At 44.7% G+C, this 18,914-nt stretch overlaps 1 protein-coding gene across 12 annotated transcripts in view; it reads left to right on the top strand.

Annotated features, from left to right (window-relative positions):
- Positions 1-18,914, top strand: part of CIT (citron rho-interacting serine/threonine kinase) — a 165,206-nt gene that overhangs the window by 135,290 nt on the left and 11,002 nt on the right. For 7 of the 12 annotated variants that reach the window (XM_038575284.1, XM_038575288.1, XM_038575286.1 and 4 more), the window contains 16 exons: positions 1,472-1,612; positions 2,070-2,177; positions 3,835-3,997; positions 4,275-4,439; positions 7,442-7,579; positions 8,342-8,522; positions 9,179-9,270; positions 9,791-9,895; positions 10,123-10,292; positions 11,012-11,056; positions 11,508-11,588; positions 11,718-11,853; positions 13,483-13,622; positions 16,838-16,930; positions 18,434-18,542; positions 18,650-18,778. In XM_038575284.1, the coding sequence (XP_038431212.1) occupies positions 1,472-1,612; positions 2,070-2,177; positions 3,835-3,997; positions 4,275-4,439; positions 7,442-7,579; positions 8,342-8,522; positions 9,179-9,270; positions 9,791-9,895; positions 10,123-10,292; positions 11,012-11,056; positions 11,508-11,588; positions 11,718-11,853; positions 13,483-13,622; positions 16,838-16,930; positions 18,434-18,542; positions 18,650-18,778 (1,996 nt within the window). The remainder of the gene's footprint in view (positions 1-1,471; positions 1,613-2,069; positions 2,178-3,834; positions 3,998-4,274; positions 4,440-7,441; positions 7,580-8,341; positions 8,523-9,178; positions 9,271-9,790; positions 9,896-10,122; positions 10,293-11,011; positions 11,057-11,507; positions 11,589-11,717; positions 11,854-13,482; positions 13,623-16,837; positions 16,931-18,433; positions 18,543-18,649; positions 18,779-18,914) is intronic. The other 5 variants (XM_038575280.1, XM_038575287.1, XM_038575283.1 and 2 more) reach the window with 3 other exon arrangements.

Here is an 18,914-nt window from a genome sequence, read left to right as displayed (position 1 = left end):
CCAGGTTGGCATATAGGCCAGATGATCTCTGGTTGCTGGTGGCTGACAGTATCTCTTGCTTTATAGAGGACTGATGGGAGACTGGTGGAGGAGGTGAGCAGGGGAGGACAGGTGGGGAACAGAAAGGAAAGCCTGAACTAGATGGCGGGAAGGAAAGAGAGAGAGAGAGAAAGAAAAAGAGAGAATGAATGAATGAATATATCTGGTAGGTTGGGGCATGGTGCTCAGTATGTTACCCAGTTGGGGAGGGATTATCCCCACTTTCAGATGAAGACACTGAGGCTTTTAGAGACAAGATGAGCTGCCCATGTGGTCCTATGACTGCTGAGTGTTAGAACCAGCATTTATCCTAGAGTCTGCAGCATTGCAAAGCCCATGTTCATCTCATCACACCATGATGCCTCAAGGAATCCACTTCCCCTGAAGAAGAAGGGCCATGGAGGAATGGAGATGGAAAGAGAAACAAAACATAGGTGGAGGGAAGCGAGATGGGATGTAGAGGGTCAGCAAATTCTGGAGTTGGCAGTGGCACTCAGCCTTTTGGGGCTGAGAGCACAGAGATTTGCCATTGCCTCTTGGGAAATGCCCGTGGTGTTTACTGCTCTTTAGGAGCTGTGTCCTTGAGTCTGCAGAGAGTCTAGGCCAACAGGGGAGGGAGTATTAGGGCCACCACTAAGGTGGTTAGATTGTCACCCAGGGGTCGGACAACATCCGGCAGTGTCTTATCAGAATAGCTGCTCTTTGCTACTTTTTTTGGGAAACAGAAGCATTTTAGGAAAGAGAGCCATAAAGAGAGAGCATCTTTATAGCTTGCCTTATTTTCTGGTTGACTTCCATTGTAAAAATTGGAGAGAGATTTCCAGCACAAAACTATTTCTCTAAAACCGTAAAGTGATCCCCCTGCCCCCAGGTTTTACTGACTCATGTGCAGAGTCTGGGCCCTTCCTCCTCCTCCCTCCCCATACTGCAACAGTATCTCCTGTGACTGTGGCTATCTGTGTACTGGTTGGGAGTCCCTTGCCCTGACAAGGCACTCCTTATGTTAGAGATGACATGATTCCCCTTTGTGCATCCACACTGCTGACCAGGTGATGTCTCACAATAGCAAAGCAAAGCTAAGGACAAATTGGAGCTTAGTTGTCATGGCAGTAAGTCACAGCATCTTCGATGTCCAGTCAGATGGGCCAAATGTCCTTAACTGTAACTGACTGGAAAGCCAGACACGCCAGCCTTCCTCTCACAGTGGGGATCCTGTAACCTGCTGGCCATCAGAGAGACTTCTGGGCAAATTCTTTTTCACCATGCCATGCATCCATTTAGGACAGAAGACAATCAGTAATTCTGGAACGAGATGATTTCAGAAGCCAAGATTTGACACCATGCCAGAAGTTAGTTTGGTAACAAGAACAGTGGGGGAATGAGTTGTATTGTCCATGGTATCGAGACTCTGTCTGGCCTTTCTCCCCACTAGCAAGCCAAATTACAGCAGCAGATGGACCTGCAGAAGAATCACATCTTCCGTTTGACTCAAGGGCTGCAAGAAGCTCTGGACCGGGCTGATCTGCTGAAGACAGAAAGGAGCGATCTAGAATACCAGCTAGAAAACATTCAGGTGAGAACCAGCAAAGGGAATTTACTTAAAAATTGTCTGTGGAGACAAAGCATGATGGCTAAAAGCCACCTGGTGAAATGGCCACTATCTTTATATTGTATACTATTGTGTATTTCTCCCAATATTTCATTATGAAAATTTCCAAACCTTCAGGGAGGTTGAAAATCCCTATAATGACTAGCTCAGAGATTCTAGTATGAACCCCTGGCTATTTTTACTTTTCCATATACTTATCCATCTCTGTTTGTTTTTTAGTGGTTTTTTTTTTTTTTTTTTTTTTTTTTTTTTTGTTGGCTGTAAGGATAGGACCTAGTAAGTAAATAGTGGCTCAGGGAGTTTGTGTTGAATTTTCATATGCTAGTATCCTCATGACATTTTTTTTATTTTCATAAAGTACCAAATTTAAAAGCATCCTTCCTTCTTTGGCTGAGCTTATTTTTTTCTTATGGATTTTTAGGTTCTCTACTCTCATGAAAAGGTGAAAATGGAAGGTACTATTTCTCAACAAACCAAACTCATTGACTTTCTGCAAGCCAAAATGGACCAGCCCGCTAAGAAGAAAAAGGTGAGTCCTAGTGTTTGAAAAGCAGGGAGTTTTTGCTCAAGGATCATGATTCATTAAATACTGTTGTGATAGATAATTATAGAAACATCAAAGAAAACAAAATACAGGTTTTATTGTTTTATATTGGGTGGAAAATAGGTCTTGAGATAGAATAGTCCTTACTTAGAAAGGATGTCATTATCAAGTCTGTAACTCATGACTTTGTGTTCATGGCCTTTAAAATTGTAGTGCCTGTCTCTGATAAGAAAGTGATTTTTTTTTCCTTTTTCATTTTCTAAGCAGCTGGGGTGAGGGTGATAGCACAGAGAAAGGTTTACATGGAGGTCATTATACAAGACTCCAGAGGGATTAGCAGGTCACAGGTACAGTGCTGGAGATAGATTATAGGTCATGTGTGTGGGATTCACAACAGAGAGGTGTTCTCAGTTCTGTAGAAGGATTCTTAGGGCACATGTACAGGATTTTAGAAAAGATTTAAAATTACCTGGCCCAGTCCTTTTGATTGGCAAAGGCCTAGAAAGAGACCAGCAACCAGGGAGTTGAGGTGACTGACTCACCAGAAGTACCTGACTAGATAGTTCTGCCCTCCACTGAGTGCTGCTCCATCCCTTTAAAATCATGGTAGACCAATTAAAAACTATGACCAAAAAGGAACTATGGGTAGGGTCATATGTAGATGCACTTGGGAAGACTTTTTACTACCTCGAAAACATGCTTCCCTAAACCACTGAAGCCTCTCTTAATAGGTTTGGCCAAGTGTTCTCAGTTGGAAAAGGTCTCTAAGGAGCTTGCAGTTGCCTTCTAAAGGCATTCCTGCCCCGGGGGAACAGGGCAGCCCTCCTGTGACTTGGAGTACCCGAGAGAGGGCTGGAGTGGGCCGTGTTCCCTGCGCTGTCTTGACCATTAGGGGTGAGAGCAGTCTCCTGTGGTGGCTGCAGGGGAGGGATGTTCTGGTACACCATGTGATTGTTTGTATTTATGATTATTGAATCTTTATTTATGATTTTGAATCTTTTTATCTTAGCAGCAAATTGTTATCTGATTATGTCATGTGATGTAGTTAGGGTGTTTCCATTTATTTTTGGATTTTTTTTTTCCCCTGGTCACATTATTCCCTGTTTATCTTTTGCCCTTCATGTGCAGTCCATGTTTCCATTTGCCTTTTTTTTTTTTTTTTTTTTGAGTAAGCCCCTTGTTTTGATATCATTTCTGTATTCAGGTATTTGGTCTTTTTTTTTTTTTTTTTTTTTAAACATTCACCTCTGTGTCTTGTAACCAAGTGTCATGAGACAAACGCAAAGCAAGAGTGATTTCTGAACCATCCCTCCTGACTCCATCCTCCACTTCCACTTTTTGAGGGTAAAGACTCAGGAAATGGCTCTCCTTCTTGGGAAGTGCTAAAGGAAGAGGTGGTGGCAGTTCAAGCATCTTGAACCCTCTTGTTGAAAGTTTCCGAAACCCTATTTTTTTCCAGCCGGCTGGGATGGGCTGTGGCTCAGTCCCCCTTCCCCCCCTTCACATGCCATTTTTACTAAATCCACTTACAGTGAGTATGCTCCTGGCTTTCGTGGTTTGCTCCTCTTGAGACAGAGTTCCTTTAGCTAGTTTAAAGTGCCAGTTTCCAGGAGTTAGGAGATATCTCTGTTTCCATTGCTAGGGTTTATTTAGTCGACGGAAAGAGGACCCTGCTTTGCCCACACAGGTTCCTCTGCAGTACAATGAGCTGAAGGTGGCTCTGGAGAAGGAGAAAGCTCGCTGTGCAGAGCTAGAGGAAGCCCTCCAGAAGACCCGCATCGAGCTCCGGTCTGCCCGGGAGGAAGGTAGGGGCACTCTCTATGCCACATCTGTGGAAAAGGCAGAGGACCCATCTCAAGCAGATAGGTTGTACTAGTTTAGCATCTGTACTTATGGCCCAGAAGCTCTCAGTCCAGATGACCCAAGTCTGAAAAGTTCAAAGCGTCCTTGGCATTTCCCATTTGGCACAATGCGTGTTCCTTTGGTCTCGGGTCCTTGAAAGACAGCCCAGGGGCAGTCCACTTGGTTTTGGCCTCTTGGTGACCCAGCTAACCAGAAGGCATCGGACTGGTCTTTCTCCAGCTGCCCACCGGAAGGCCACAGACCATCCGCACCCATCTACGCCAGCCACCGCGAGGCAGCAGATTGCCATGTCTGCCATCGTGCGGTCACCTGAGCACCAGCCCAGTGCCATGAGCCTGCTTGCCCCACCATCCAGCCGCAGAAAGGAGTCATCAACTCCAGAGGGTATGTTCTCAAGGAGCCACTGGGGTTTTGTTGAAAACTGTTTTTAATTGACTTAATTGACTAAGAAAATGCAGACCTGTGGTAAAAGTGACAAGTAATAATATTAAGGATAAGAATACTCAAGAGTAAGAAGTCCATCTTCTTCCCCATCCCAATGCCAGTTCCCTTAGCCAGAGACCACCACTATATTCTTCCAGCAATAGTTCATGCATGTAAACACACGTCATGTTATTCATGTATCTTATCTAATTATGTTTAAAAAGTATGAGAAAATAGGTATATTTTCCTCAGCCTTTTTTTCTGTTACAAATACCATAGCACACTATGCTGTACCCTGCTCTTTCTTTTCCTTAAAATATTAGAGTGTTTATAAATACATATGAATCAAGTTCGTCCTTTGAGAGGGCTGCATGGTATTCACTGGTGTGGTTACATGGTTAACCTATGAAAGCAGATGCCTGTTGTCAGGGATTTAGGTTGTTTCCAGTCTCTCCTTACCAGGAGCACCCTGTAGTGAAATCCTGCACCTCTGTGGCTGCTACAGTCGTAGGATCAATTCTTGCGAAATGACTCACTGCGTTAAAGATTATTTGCGTTTCGAGTTTTGGTAGTCTTCCACTTTATATTCTTACCAACAGCATAAGAAGTTTTCTTTGTGTTCTTAAAAGTACTCTGTTCACCTAGAGAGGAAAAAGACTTAAAAAAAAAAAAAAAAGGCCAGGTTGTGAGGGTGATCTGGCTGGGACATTGGTCACCCCAGTGATCACCAGGGTGGATTCGGCTGATCTGGCTAGCTAGGCAGGTGTCCCCTTCCTCCCACAGTGCTCTATGTGCACGCTCGGTTAAAGGGGATGCCCTTCCCTGATAGAGGAGGGCTGTTCTTCCGTCAAGGGTATATGAGTAGCTACGCTCCCCTGCTGGAACCTCCAAACAAGCTCTCAAGGTCCCTTTGTAGGAGAACATCAGGTGGTCAAGTTTCTAAGATTCCAGATACATCCAAATGAGACACTGTGTATGGCAGTCTGCCTTTAAGAAAAAAAAAAAAAGGCCAAGGAAGGTGGTTTTGCAAGGTCTTAGGGGATTGTAGAGCAGAGCTGTGGGTTAGTGTCATAGCACCACAGTATAACTGATTTTAGTTGCAAATCTCGATGGCATTTTGGTGTGTCCATGGTTTTTCTTTGGTGATGATGTGCTCTTGTTTCCTATGTTTCCATAACACTTTGAATCAAAAGGTTTACCCTTAGAATCATGGTGATAGTGATGGTAACGCAAGGGGAAGAAAATTGTTTCCGACCGTAGTATCCATTGACAGGGCTTCATAGAGCAGCAGCCTGCGAGCTTCCTCAGACCCCAGGCACCTCCTTCCCATGTGCCACATGTTCATGGTGTCAGAGTGCTTTCACGCCATTTATTCCTTACAACTTTCTGGTAAAGGATGGGAGGCAGTGTTCTGTGGAGAACCTGATTTGGATTCAGAAATTTGGATTCTGAGCTTTTCTGTTCAAAGCTGTCTTTAATAAGGTCACTATGGAGAGGGAGGCCATAAAATGGGAGGGGGAGCAACCTAGTTCTTTTAAAGACTGGAATATAAATGTAAGAATTAGATTTTTAAGGCTTAAAAGGAGGTTATTCATGAAAGAATAGGACACAAAGGGAGAAATCTTCAGTCAGTTTATATATCTAATAACTAGAAATGTTGTAATTCAGAATTGATTTTGAAACCGAATTCTGAAAACTTCTACATACGAAAGTTCATCTGGAAAACAAAGCTTTGATGATTGATTAAAATATTTACAAACATTTAACTCAAAAGCATGTTTCTTTATGCTCACAAACATCTTTGCTATCATATAGCCTATCTTATGCCAGTAATACATTCTTTAAAAATACTCAATTTCCAATAGCTGGATAATGGAGATTTTAACTTGATTCATATAAATCTAGATGGATCTGTTCGTGTTAAGATAGTTTCATAGTCTACCTAATCCGCTGTAATGGTTTTTTAGCAACTTTATTGAGATGAATTAACACACCATACAGTTCACACTTTTGAAGCATATGATGTTTTTTATCAAGTGCACAAGCTTGTACAGTCATCACATTGTAATGTTGACATTTTTGGCCTCAACCTTTCCCTCTCCTTTATAGCACCCTTCTGGTTAGCAGACCCTCTGGATTCTCCCCTCTGCCCTGACCTCTGGCAGCCACTAAGCCAAATAGATTTACTATTCTAGACATTTCATATAAATGAAATTATATCATCTTTTTTTTGTATCTGGCTTTCATTGAGCATAATGCTTTTCAGATTCACCCATGTTGTAGCATTTATTAGTTCTTCACCTTTTCTGGTTGAGTTATATTCTGTTGTATGATAGCACATCTTGTCAGTTAATCCACTAGTAATCATTTGGGTTGTTTCCACTTTTAGGCCATTATAAATAATGTTGCTGTGAACATTGTATGTTGTGGCTATGTATATTTCCAGTTCTCTTGGGGATATACCTAGGAATGGAATCGCCGGGTAATCCTAAATTTAACTTTTCGAGGGACTGCCAAACTGTCTTCCAGAGTGTAGTGGGTATATCATTTGATGTTCCCATCAGCAGTGTATGAGGGTTCTAATTTCTCCACATCTTCACCAACACTTGTTTCCTTCACTAGATGGGAGTGAAGTGGGTGTGAAGTAGAATCTCATTGTGCTTTTGATTTGTGTTTTTCTAATAACTAATAATGTTGACCATCTTTTCATGTGCTTTTCGGTCATTTATTTATTTTCTTTGGAGAGATGTCTAGTCAGATCCTTTGCCTATTTTAAAGTTGGGTTATTTGTCTTTTTATTACTGAGTTGTAAGAGCTTTTTATATATCCTAGCAACAAATCCTTTGTCAGAGATATGATTTACAAATATTCTTTCCCATTCTGTTTTGTTTTGTTATGTTTTTACTTTCTTGATGGAACTATTTGTAGCACCTAATGATTTTTTAAAAACAATTTTCCTTCAGAATTCAGTCGGCGTCTTAAGGAGCGCATGCACCACAATATTCCTCACCGATTTAATGTAGGATTGAACATGCGAGCCACAAAGTGTGCTGTGTGTCTGGATACTGTGCACTTTGGGCGCCAGGCATCCAAATGTCTTGGTAAGAGCAGTTGTGCATTTGCAGTGGGCACTTGCATGTCTCTACCTAAACAGATCTATCTGATGGGGGTGGGTTGTTTTTTTTTTTTTTCTTTTTTCTTTCTTTTTTCAAGATTTATTTATTTATGTTACAGCAGGAATGGGAGGGGTAGAAAGAGAGGGAGAGATAATTTTAAGCAATGTCTGCACTGAGCAGAGAGCCCGATGCAGGCAGGACTTGATCTCACAACCCTGAGATCACAACCTGAGCCGAAACCAAGAGTTGGACACTCAACCAACTGTGCTACCCAGGCACCCCTGTTTTTTTTTTTATTTTTTTTATTTTTTATCCTATAGTGCATTCATTTTCAAGCTTTTAGTTTCAGTGGGAGGCCTCTATTTTTCCCCTGTTAAAGGAATGAGCTTATCCATGTTTCCAGCTCATGTCTCCCCCTCCGTTTGCAAAATGCCTGTGCTTTGCTGATTTCTAGCCTCCCTTCCTCCCCACTCCCTTTTTTGCCAGGTTGCTCTCTCCCTACTTTTAGGCTGTGTGCTGGCTCCAACTGAACTGTGCAAACAGGTCCCTTACACACTTGTTTGTAGCAGCTTGGGGAGAATCCAGGAACATCGTGTTGAGAGCACTTGGCTCTCTGTAGGGGCCTGGCTTCTGGGAAAGCTTAGGGATTCCCCGGGTGATGGGGCCCGGCTGGGGCTTGGCTGGCAGAGGAAATAACGGGCCAGGGTCAGCCAAGGTGTTTTCAGCTTGTTCGCTGCTTTTCCCCAGAATGTCAGGTGATGTGTCATCCCAAGTGCTCCACGTGCTTGCCAGCCACCTGTGGCCTGCCAGCCGAGTATGCCACACACTTCACTGAGGCCTTCTGTCGTGACAAAATGAACTCCCCGGGGCTTCAGACCAAGGAGCCCAGCAGCGGCTTACACCTGGAAGGGTGGATGAAAGTGCCCAGGTATTGTGGCAGGGTGCCTTGGGCTGGGTGCCAGGTGCTGGTGAAGGCGCCACCCCTGAAATATGCCACTCTGGAATAAGGGTTATTTTGAGCCAAAGGGACTTGACAAACAGCAGATCTCAGAAGGACACTCTGACCTCCTCTTTCTCTTCTAAAAGTAGGAGATAAAAGCAGCCCTCCCTTATCCAGGAGGAAAGAAATATTATCACCAGAGATAGGGAGTCAAGGCCTGCAGAGAGAACTCTTTGCAAAGAAACCTTGTTAAAGTAACCCCTTATCTTCTTTCCACCTCCCCACGACGTGTTCGTTGCCTTTTCATAATCACTAGTCTTTGTTGAAGCCAGTGTACCAACACTTAGGTCTGTCCACTTTCTGGGCCTTTATTGTCTGGTGGAGACACCCAGATATATGTAAAATAAAATGTGTACGCCGTCCTTCTGTTGCTCTGTCTGCCACCAGTGGAATTCCTGGGCCAGCAACAGGCCCTCCAAGGGTAGAAGGGAGCTTTGCCGCCCCTGACACGAAGGCCCCGACTGCTCCCGTTCCCCAGGATGCTTTCTAGAGAAGCATCTCGGCTATGGTCCCCTCTCCCCCTCCTCCTCCCCGAGGATCTTCCAGCTCCACAGCCTCGTTCTTGTTCATCCCTATTTCCCCAGGAATAACAAACGAGGACAGCAAGGTTGGGACAGGAAGTACATTGTCCTGGAGGGATCCAAAGTCCTCATTTATGACAATGAAGCCAGAGAAGGTAAATTAATAATTCAGGGGGATGTTTCTGTGCACGTGGTTGACCCAGGTCTCCCAGTCTTGGCGTGAAGGCTTTGGTTTTTCAGACTGCGTTGCGAGCCTTCTACGATTTTCCATTTTTGAAAATTCAAAGCCAAATGACTTCGCTAAAGGTTATTGGTACGATACTCACGTCTATAGGTCTCCCCTCTGAAGAACCTGCAGGGTGCTGCCCTGAAGAGTCTACCTGCTAATACACCTTCAGAGAACTTCTGCCTCAGTCAACTAACCCATAAATCCGCATCGGCATCAGAAATTTGACTGTGCTACTCATCTGACACACTTTATTTTGTTTTTATCTTCCCTCTCCGCCTTCTCTGCACACCTTTTTCCCTCCTCTGTTCTCGTGCGCCTCTCTTTCCACGCATACTCTGTCTCTCTTGCCCTGTCTCTGTCTCTGTCTCTCTCTTTTCTTCTTTCCTTCCGTTGTTCTTTGTTCCTGTTCTTTTGGTTTTCTTTCTGCCCTTCCTCTTTGCACCAAGCTGGACAGAGGCCGGTGGAAGAATTTGAGCTGTGCCTTCCCGACGGGGATGTATCTATTCATGGCGCCGTTGGTGCTTCTGAGCTTGCAAATACAGCCAAAGCAGGTGAGGGGGAGTGGGAGAGCCCACCCCAGGGGCACGCTGGGCTTGGTAAATCAGCTGGGGTGGAAGGGGCTGTCCCCGGCTCCCCTGTCATAGGGGGCTGGCAGGGGCAGCGCGGGGGGGGGGGGTGGGTGGCAGATCGCTGACACCTCCAGGCCCCCCCCCCCCGCCCACTGCGTGGGAGTGAAAGAAAGCCACAGCCAACCCCTGCTCTTTGTCCGATGCCCTAGATGTCCCTTACGTGCTGAAGATGGAGTCTCACCCACACACCACCTGCTGGCCTGGGAGAACGCTCTATTTGCTGGCTCCCAGCTTCCCTGACAAACAGCGCTGGGTCACCGCCTTAGAGTCCGTTGTCGCAGGTGGGAGAGTTTCTAGGGAAAAAGCAGAAGCCGATGCTGTGAGTATGAAGACGGGCACTGGAGCTTGTCTTTGTTAAGTGGGCTGACGTGGGAGCTGACCAGAGTGGTGGGAGCCCTGTTGCTGCCTCCCCAAGGAGCATTGGCCTGGCACTGTCATGACGGGGACTCTTGTGTGACCAAGACACGGGCTCTTCACTGGCTTGTCTGGCATCACAAGCCCTCCTTCTGCAGCACTTTAGCGTGGGGGTGTCAGCGCCGTTAGCCAGCTCTTGGTCATGGCAGCAAACGTACTCGTAAGGAGATCCTCTCTCTTGTTTACCCTGATGAGTTTATTTGAAGACTTGAGTTGCAAGCACTTGGCCATGAAGCAGCACAAAAGTCTGCCGAAACCATGCCAACTCCGGGAAGGTTTTTCATAACCTTCTCCGTAGCTTCCACATGATCTGCTCTTCTGTAGGCAGGTTCAGGATCCTACTTATCCTTAAGACGTTAGAGTCGTAGGTGTGCCTTGATTGGCATCACTCCTCCTGGAAAGTTCCAGGATATAAACAGGGCTCCTTGCTCATTGGCACTTTCTCAACCAAAGGCCAAACACCGGGCTCCTAGTAAACACGTTCAGTGTTTGCAATGGCCAACTTCTTACGCATGAGCCTCCTGAGAGGAGCTTGACTCACTGGGTGGACCTGTTTTGATGATTTGTTGTGTTGTTACCTGTGTGAGGCTTTTATTGAAATCCACATTAATATGTGTACAATAGGACTGTGACTGTATTTCCTACGAGTTTCTGTCTGCGTGGGTTCAGGTAAAGAGATTCAGAAGCTGCTTCACTGCTGACACTGTGCTTTGTACTTTTGCTGCAGCCTGGAGGGGAAGGAACCTTCCATGTGGCTTATTAACCCTCTGCAGGTGAAATCCCTTTAGCATCAGTTTATTTCCCAGCACAGAAAATCTCTCAGTGTCTACTTGCTCATTTATTTCTGCGTCCAAGCTGAACTGTAACTCTGATGCTAATTAACAACTGCCCTGGAGATACCAGTAACATTCATGTTTGGCCTTTTGAGCTCAGATCAAAACATGGGGCAAGCCAAGAGCAAATGTATGTTTCTGGCATTTTCAGGAGTAACCTTCCTTTCTTCCTGGCACCGAACTTCTCCCTGTTCTTGCTTTTGTCTCTCTGGATGGTTTGATCGTGAACGCTTCAATCTTACTGTGTCCTTTTCTTTCTCTCTTTCTTTTTGTCCCAATATGTAAAGAAATTGCTTGGAAACTCCCTGCTGAAACTGGAAGGTGATGACCGTCTAGACATGAACTGCACACTGCCCTTCAGCGACCAGGTAATGCTATTCTCTGGACACTGGCTGTGGCCCCCTGCAGCCACGAGAGAAGGGGCTCTTGCTTTTACTCTTTGACTTTGTCATGAGGATGTGATTATGGTTCCGTCACCTGTGGATCTGTACTTGCAGGTGGTGCTGGTGGGCACTGAGGAAGGGCTCTACGCGCTGAATGTCCTGAAAAACTCTCTCACCCATGTCCCAGGAATTGGAGCGGTCTTCCAAATTTATATCATCAAGGACCTGGAGAAGCTCCTCATGATAGCAGGTGGTAGACCAAGGATGTGGTGCTCTCTTTTCACTGTCAAGGGAGATGATTTGAGAGTCGAGTGTCATGCTTGTGAAACAGAAAGGCAGGCCCTCCTGGTGGCAGATGGGAGCCAAAGCAACTCTTTCCCTTGGGTTCCTGTCGCTGCCCAAGCTGACAGCGCTCTCTGCACACATCCATTCTCTGGTGGTCTGCATAGCACAGTCTGACCCCCAAAGAACACTTCACCGTCATGCCAAGTGAAGAGTCGTGAGCCCCAGAGTCTCATTAACATCAGACCCTTTGATGCCAACGTCATGGTGACGTCAGCGCCACTGCGGGCTGTGGCCTGAGAGCTTGCTTGCTGTTAGCACATTGCCTCTTATTTCTGTGACCTCTCGGAGACCCTTTGTCTGTTCACCACTGGTTAACATCTTGCCATATTTTTACTCTCTTCCTATACAAACGCATATGCACACACACTAAGTTTTGGACCATCTGAGAGTCCCTTGCAGGGACTTATGACCCCAAATTCTTTAGCATATTACCTGACAACAAGAGCGTTCTCTTACACAACCATGGCAAAGAAATGTTTTCTCTCTTTATAGGCTGTCTTTTTTTTTTTTTTTTTTAAGAGAAAACAGTAATTTGTTGGCTCAGTGTTCAAAAATATCCACAGCCAGGTCTTGTTTCATGTGTGGCTGGATGGAGCTGGGGGCTGAAATAATAGTCAGGAACTGGCCTTTCGTGGTCTCTTTAACTCTCCCTCTCTTTGCCTCTTTTTTTCTTTCTGCTTTGCTTGCTTCCTTTCCTGTTCTTCCTTTCTTTCTTTCCTCTCCATCCCCACCTCCCTCCCTTCTTCACTTTAATCTTTAGAGTAGTTTTAGGTTCACAGCGAAATCAAATGGAAAGGGCAGAGAGTTCCCGTATGTCCCTTGTCCCCACTGTCAATACCCCCGCCAGAGGGGGACATTTGACATGACTGATGAACCTGCAGTGACGCATCATCACCCAGGGGCCATGGTTTCCATTAAAGTTCACCCGTGGTGTCGTCCATTCTCTGTGTTTGGATGAACCTGTAATGGCATGGATCCGCCATTGGAGTATCACACCAGTTTCACATGGCACAGCTTTTGAATTCTTAATACTTGCTGTAATGCACTAGTCTGATACACTTCCTATAGTCAGATTTTACCTGTGGCTCCATAATGTCCTTTCTAGGATTCCTCCCCGATTCGTGATCCTGTTCCATTAGTCTCCTGTAATATGAAATGGATCCTCAGCCTTTCTTTTGTCCTCCATGACATTGACCTATTGGAATAGTCCAAGCCTGTTGTTTTATAAACGTGTCCTTGGTGTTCTTATCTTTACTTTGGTGGGGAACATGTTTAAAAGACCAGTTCATGTTCTCTGGTTTTATGTCTGCAGGATTTTTTTTTTTTTTTTTTCATTCTGGAATCTTGACCAAGAAGCCAGATGTTTTTCACTGTAGTTCTAAAACTTGGACCTGAACTGTGCACATAGGAATCCATGGAAAACTGTTTGTTTGCATGGCCTTGCATGGCTGTTTGTGAAGAGAAATAGGATTGCCATCCTGCACCTTTGCTTCCCTGCCTCACACTGACCATGAGGCTCTTTCTTTCCCCTCAGGAGAAGAGCGGGCTCTGTGTCTCATTGACGTGAAGAAAGTTAAGCAGTCCCTAGCACAGGCTCACCTTCCTGCCCAGCCTGACATCTCACCCAACATTTTCGAAGCTGTGAAGGGCTGCCACTTGTTTGCTGCTGGCAAGGTAAGGTCTCCTCAGGGCCTCAGCGGGTGGAATGTTCTTGAAATCAGTTCTGCCCTCCTTCAACAGGGCTTATTGATTTAACCTTGAAACTTGGATGTCCTTTGGGTTAAATTTCTGTTGCTTCCTTTAGGCACAGGAAATAATTGGTGGAGCCATGAAATTTGCATGGGCTTTCAGTCTAGAGGAAACATCAGAGAGTAAAATGAGAATAAAATTAGCAAAACTGAAAGGATGATCCATGGTTTTAAAAAAGTGTGTATGTGTGAGTGTGCATGTGAGTGTATATGATGGAGTCTTTTTTTTTTTAAAGTAGGATCCACACCCAGCATGGAGCCCAACATGGGGCTTGAACTCATGACCCCTGAGACCAAGACCTGAGTTGAGATCAAGGGACACATGCTTAACTGACTGAGCCCCACAAAAGCCCCTAGTCTTTTTTTTTTTTTTTAATCTAACATGGAACCAAACTAGGAAAAAAGTTATATTACTAAAAATTTACAAATTTATGATTTATGAAATTTATATAATATAAAGTCAGTTCCTGACTTTATAACTAATAGCATACTGATTTTTTTTTTAATTTATTTTTTGTTGGTGTTCAATTTACTAACATACAGAATAACCCCCAGTGCCCGTCACCCATTCACTCCCACCCCCCGCCCTCCTCCCCTTCTACCACCCCTAGTTCGTTTCCCAGAGTTAGCAGTCTTTACGTTCTGCCTCCCTTTCTGATATTTCCCACACATTTCTTCTCCCTTCCCTTATATTCCCTTTCACTATTATTTATATTCCCCAAATGAATGAGAACATATAATGTTTGTCCTTCTCCGACTGACTTACTTCACTCAGCATAATACCCTCCAGTTCCATCCATGTTGAAGCAAATGGTGGGTATTTGTCATTTCTAATAGCTGAGTAATATTCCATTGTATACATAAACCACATCTTCTTTATCCATTCATCTTTCATTGGACACCGAGGCTCCTTCCACAGTTTGGCTATCATGGCCATTGCTGCTATAAACATCGGGGTGCAGGTGTCCCGGCGTTTCATTGCATTTGTATCTTTGGGGTAAATCCCCAACAGTGCAATTGCTGGGTCGTAGGGCAGGTATATTTTGGCAAGTAAATACATTTGCTTGCCTGCTTTAAGGAAACCTTTTTTATTAAAAAAAATTAAGAGTATTTATGAATGCATGCAGATGAACATATATAACTAATGAAATCTGAATCAAGCATCTGTAGACTCCCTGAGGCTACTGGAGTTCTCCCAAACCACTGCCTTTCCCTTCTCAGAAGACTGCTCACTGGGTATTTGCCATTTAGTCACTTGGTCAGGGTTTACCTAGTGCATCCTGTGTACTTGACCAAGCCTTCACAGGAGATCCGCACTGAGGGATGGAGGACCAGTGCAGGGAGGGCTGCTGTGGGCCGCAGGAACCTCCTGAGGGGGCCTTGGCCGTGGCCTTGGCCACTGTTCTTGAGGACTTTTGGTTTCTGAAATACTCTGGCCATGGGGCTGCTGGGATTCTTTTCTTAGTCACTTACACAACGGTTGGGATTAACTGTGGCAACAATAAAAAGAGGACAGAGTATAAAGGAAGAGGATACTGGCCTGGAAAGGTATGGATTTGCAAAGGTTTCTCAGAGGAGGTGAATCTTCAGGGACTGATGAAGGACATTGCAGATTTCCAGATAGGGACCCAGGATTTCTAGATAAGGATCCAGCAAGGAATGCTGTACCTTTTCAGTTTTATCTTTTTTTTTTTTTTTTAAGGTTTTTAAAAATTTATTCATGAGAGACATACACAGAGAGGCAGAAATACAGGGAGAGGGAGAAGCAGGCTCCCTATGGGGAGCCTGATGTGGGACTAGATCCCAGATCCCAGGATCAGGCCCTGAGCTGAAGGCAGACTTTCAGCCACTGAGCTACCCAGGTGTCCCTCAATTCTTCTTTTTGAAGAGAACATTTTTTTCTCTCTCTCTCCTTTTTTCCTGCTTTTTGTTCTTTGTTGTATATTCTCTTTTAGCTGCTGCATGTTTTTATCTCTAATATAACCCATGCTGGATCTCTTATTTGTCTTACTTTCATCAGTGTTATATTGATTTTACTCATCTTTACAAGGGAGCAGCTTTGGGCTGTTTCTTGCTATGATAGTTATCTTACTTATCATTAAGTTTTGCATTTTCCTTAATCTTTATTTTTCCTTCCTTTGGTTTCTCTGGCTTTCTTCCATTGTTCTCTTTCTAATCTCTTGTTTAGCTAATTAATTTTCAGGCCATTTTTCCGAAGATAAGCATTTTAAGGCTATACATTTTCCCTCTAACTACAATTTAGTCACATCCTGTAAATTTTTATCATTCCACAGATTTTAAAATTTCTTATGATTTCCTTGAATGATAAGTTACTTAGAAATGGGCATTATACAATGTTGGAAATATGAAAAACTAGGCACATTATAAAATCCTAACACATGATTACAGAAACATTCCCAGACTCACTACCCACCCCAAGAACTAGAACATTACTAAAACTTTCCATATCCTGTGTATCTCTTCCTCTCTCATCCCATCTTACCCCACCCACCCTGCCAACCACTGACCTTGTCAGCACTGATTTGAGAAGCATATTTTCGCCCTTGATGAAATGACAAAGACCTGGTACTGGGAGGTGAAATTAGAGTGATTCGACTATTCTAGAAAAAGAACTCTACATACACAAATCTTAGCTAAGAGCTTTTCTCTTTGAACCACAACCCCTAAATTCTTGGGGTAATGTCTCCTGCCTTTCTCCTCCCTCGGGGTAAGATCGTCCAAAGACCCTGTCTCTGCAGAAGGTGCACATGTACCAAAAGTGTGTGGTGTCAGGTGATTTCCAGAGGTCTTTGCGAGGTCTTTGTTAAGTCAGTGGTTCTTATCTAGGGGCATTTCTATCCCATGGGGGACACTGGGCAGTGTCTGGAGACATTTTTGGTCATCACAGCTGGTGGCAGTGCCATTGGCATCTAGAGAGTAGAGCATAGGGTTGCTGCTAAACATCCTACAGTGCACAGATCAGCCTCCTGCCACAGAGAATTATCTGGGCTAGTGTCAGTAGTGCTGAGGTGGAGAGACCCTGCTCTAAATTGGTTTTGTGTTCCCAGTTTTGCTATGGAGCCAGTATACACACTAGTGACCCTCTTTTTCTTTCTTTCTGTTTCCCTGGTTGCCTTTCAGATTGAGAATGGGCTTTGCATTTGTGCAGCCATGCCCAGCAAAGTTGTCATTCTCCGCTACAACGAAAACCTCAGCAAGTACTGCATTCGGAAAGTAAGTCCTGGGCCTCATGCATCCTGCCGTCCCCACCACCTGGCCTGGGAAGTGTGCCCTCTCAGGGAACAGTGTGTGCCAGGGTGACCTCCAGAGAGACAGATGGGCAGACACACCCTTCCTTCCTGGAGGAAGTGCCAGAGCCCTGAGTAGCTGTAGTTTGCCCTCTTGATTTCTTTCTCCTATTGGTGAGCTGCCTCTCCAGCCAGCCCAGGGAATTCAGCCCTTTGTTAAAGGAGAAGGGAAGCAGGCTGATGGAGGAGACACTTCCTTTAAATTAGTGTAAAAAAGGACGGAGCTCTCTCTGAGAAGCCAGCCGTCCCTGGCGACACTTATCAGAATCTTTGTCAGATCCTAGATGTTTCTATTAATAACTTTTGGAAAAGCCAGTGCTAGCTGTGTTCCTGTGTGTAATGAGGAAGCTGATTCTCCTTGGAGCAGAGTGGTGGTGATGGTGACTGCAGTGTGGACAGGGTGTGCATTAGATCATTTGCCTTGCTCCTAGAGGCTGGCTGTTGTCCCTAGACTAAGAAAGCTCCCCTTGTTGTAAGCCTAATTCATTTTCGGTGCTTCATGATTAGTCTCAGAAGTGAAATAAGGGGTATGTAAGGGTCATTATGTGTTAGGGAAACAGTTTCATTCTGCGCGGGCTGTTTGTTTTATTTTATTGAGATGGTACCAGACACTGAGTGGCTACTTTACCAACACTTTTCACAACAGTTCTTAAATTTAGGGGTGGTAATCCCCAATTTTTAGGTAAGACAATTGAGGCCGGCTGAGGTCCTGTTACAAAGTTGAAACCAAAACTGAAGTTTGATTTTTTTCCTGCTTTCGCTGTGTCATGCTGCCTAAAAGTTTCCTCATACTTAGCAGGTGATCAGTAAATATTCAATGGTGATAGTGTGGATTAGATTTCAACTGTTAGCTCTAGGAAAATTCTCAGAAATCATTGCTTCTTTATTACTCTTGGCCACCATTTGAATAAGCATGCCTAGGTTTTTGAAAATACTAGGATTGGCCTGAAAACAAGAAGAAATTAGAAAGCTGATCACTAATAGAGATTACAACAATGATGATGAGAATAATTATATAAGTAATATAGATGCATGTTAGAAACAGCTCACAAAAAGAAGAAAGTAAAACCACTCCCTCTAATAAGCCCTGTGTTTTCCAGTCTTTTTCCTCAGATAAGAATTTGTATTTTTAAAGATCTGCCTTTGACTGTAAACTTCTCATTGAAATGGTGTCTCTGACTTTTTTTTTGGCTGCTATCTGACCTTATTAGTCTGGGGTTGCAAAGCACCCAGAGGTAGCAAAGGGATTATTGGTCCTCATGGGGGGATGCGAAAGGATTGAGTGTGTTTTCTGTGGCCAAGAATGTGAACAGGTCCAGAGGCGACCGTCTCCAAGGCTTGGTTAGATGCCTGAGGTGGAAACAGAATAGCAGTAGAGAGGTGCTGCCCTGTGTTAACTCACATTGTTTTCTTCTACCCTCTGTCTCAGGAGATAGAGACTTCAGAGCCCTGCAGCTGCATTCACTTCACCAATTACAGTATCCTCATTGGAACCAATAAATTCTACGAAATTGACATGAAGCAGTACACGCTCGAGGGTAGGCCTCAAGTGTCCCCCTACCCAACCCCCTGGCCAAACTCTGCTCTGGTCTGGCTGCCAACTCGAGCCAATCCCTGACACCCCACTTCTCACCCGCCTTTACAGAATTCCTGGATAAGAATGACCATTCCTTGGCGCCTGCTGTGTTTGCCTCTTCTTCCAACAGTTTCCCTGTCTCGATCGTGCAGGTGAACAGTGCAGGGCAGCGGGAGGAATACCTGCTCTGCTTCCACGGTGAGTTGGGGCCTACCGCCTGCCACTGCTCTGAGGGCTTGCAGGCACTAGGAGCCCCGGACCTCCACTGGGGCTCTCACTGGGGCCCACTCTCTCCTAGTCTCTCCTGAGAGCAGCCGCTTCCTTCTTTCTCTGC

This window comes from Canis lupus, chromosome 26 (assembly GCF_011100685.1).
Source record: "Canis lupus familiaris isolate Mischka breed German Shepherd chromosome 26, alternate assembly UU_Cfam_GSD_1.0, whole genome shotgun sequence".
In the NCBI taxonomy this organism is placed as follows: Eukaryota; Metazoa; Chordata; class Mammalia; order Carnivora; family Canidae; genus Canis; species Canis lupus.
Note: the sequence above shows the minus strand (reverse complement) of the source record. Positions and strands in the feature narration are given on the sequence as shown.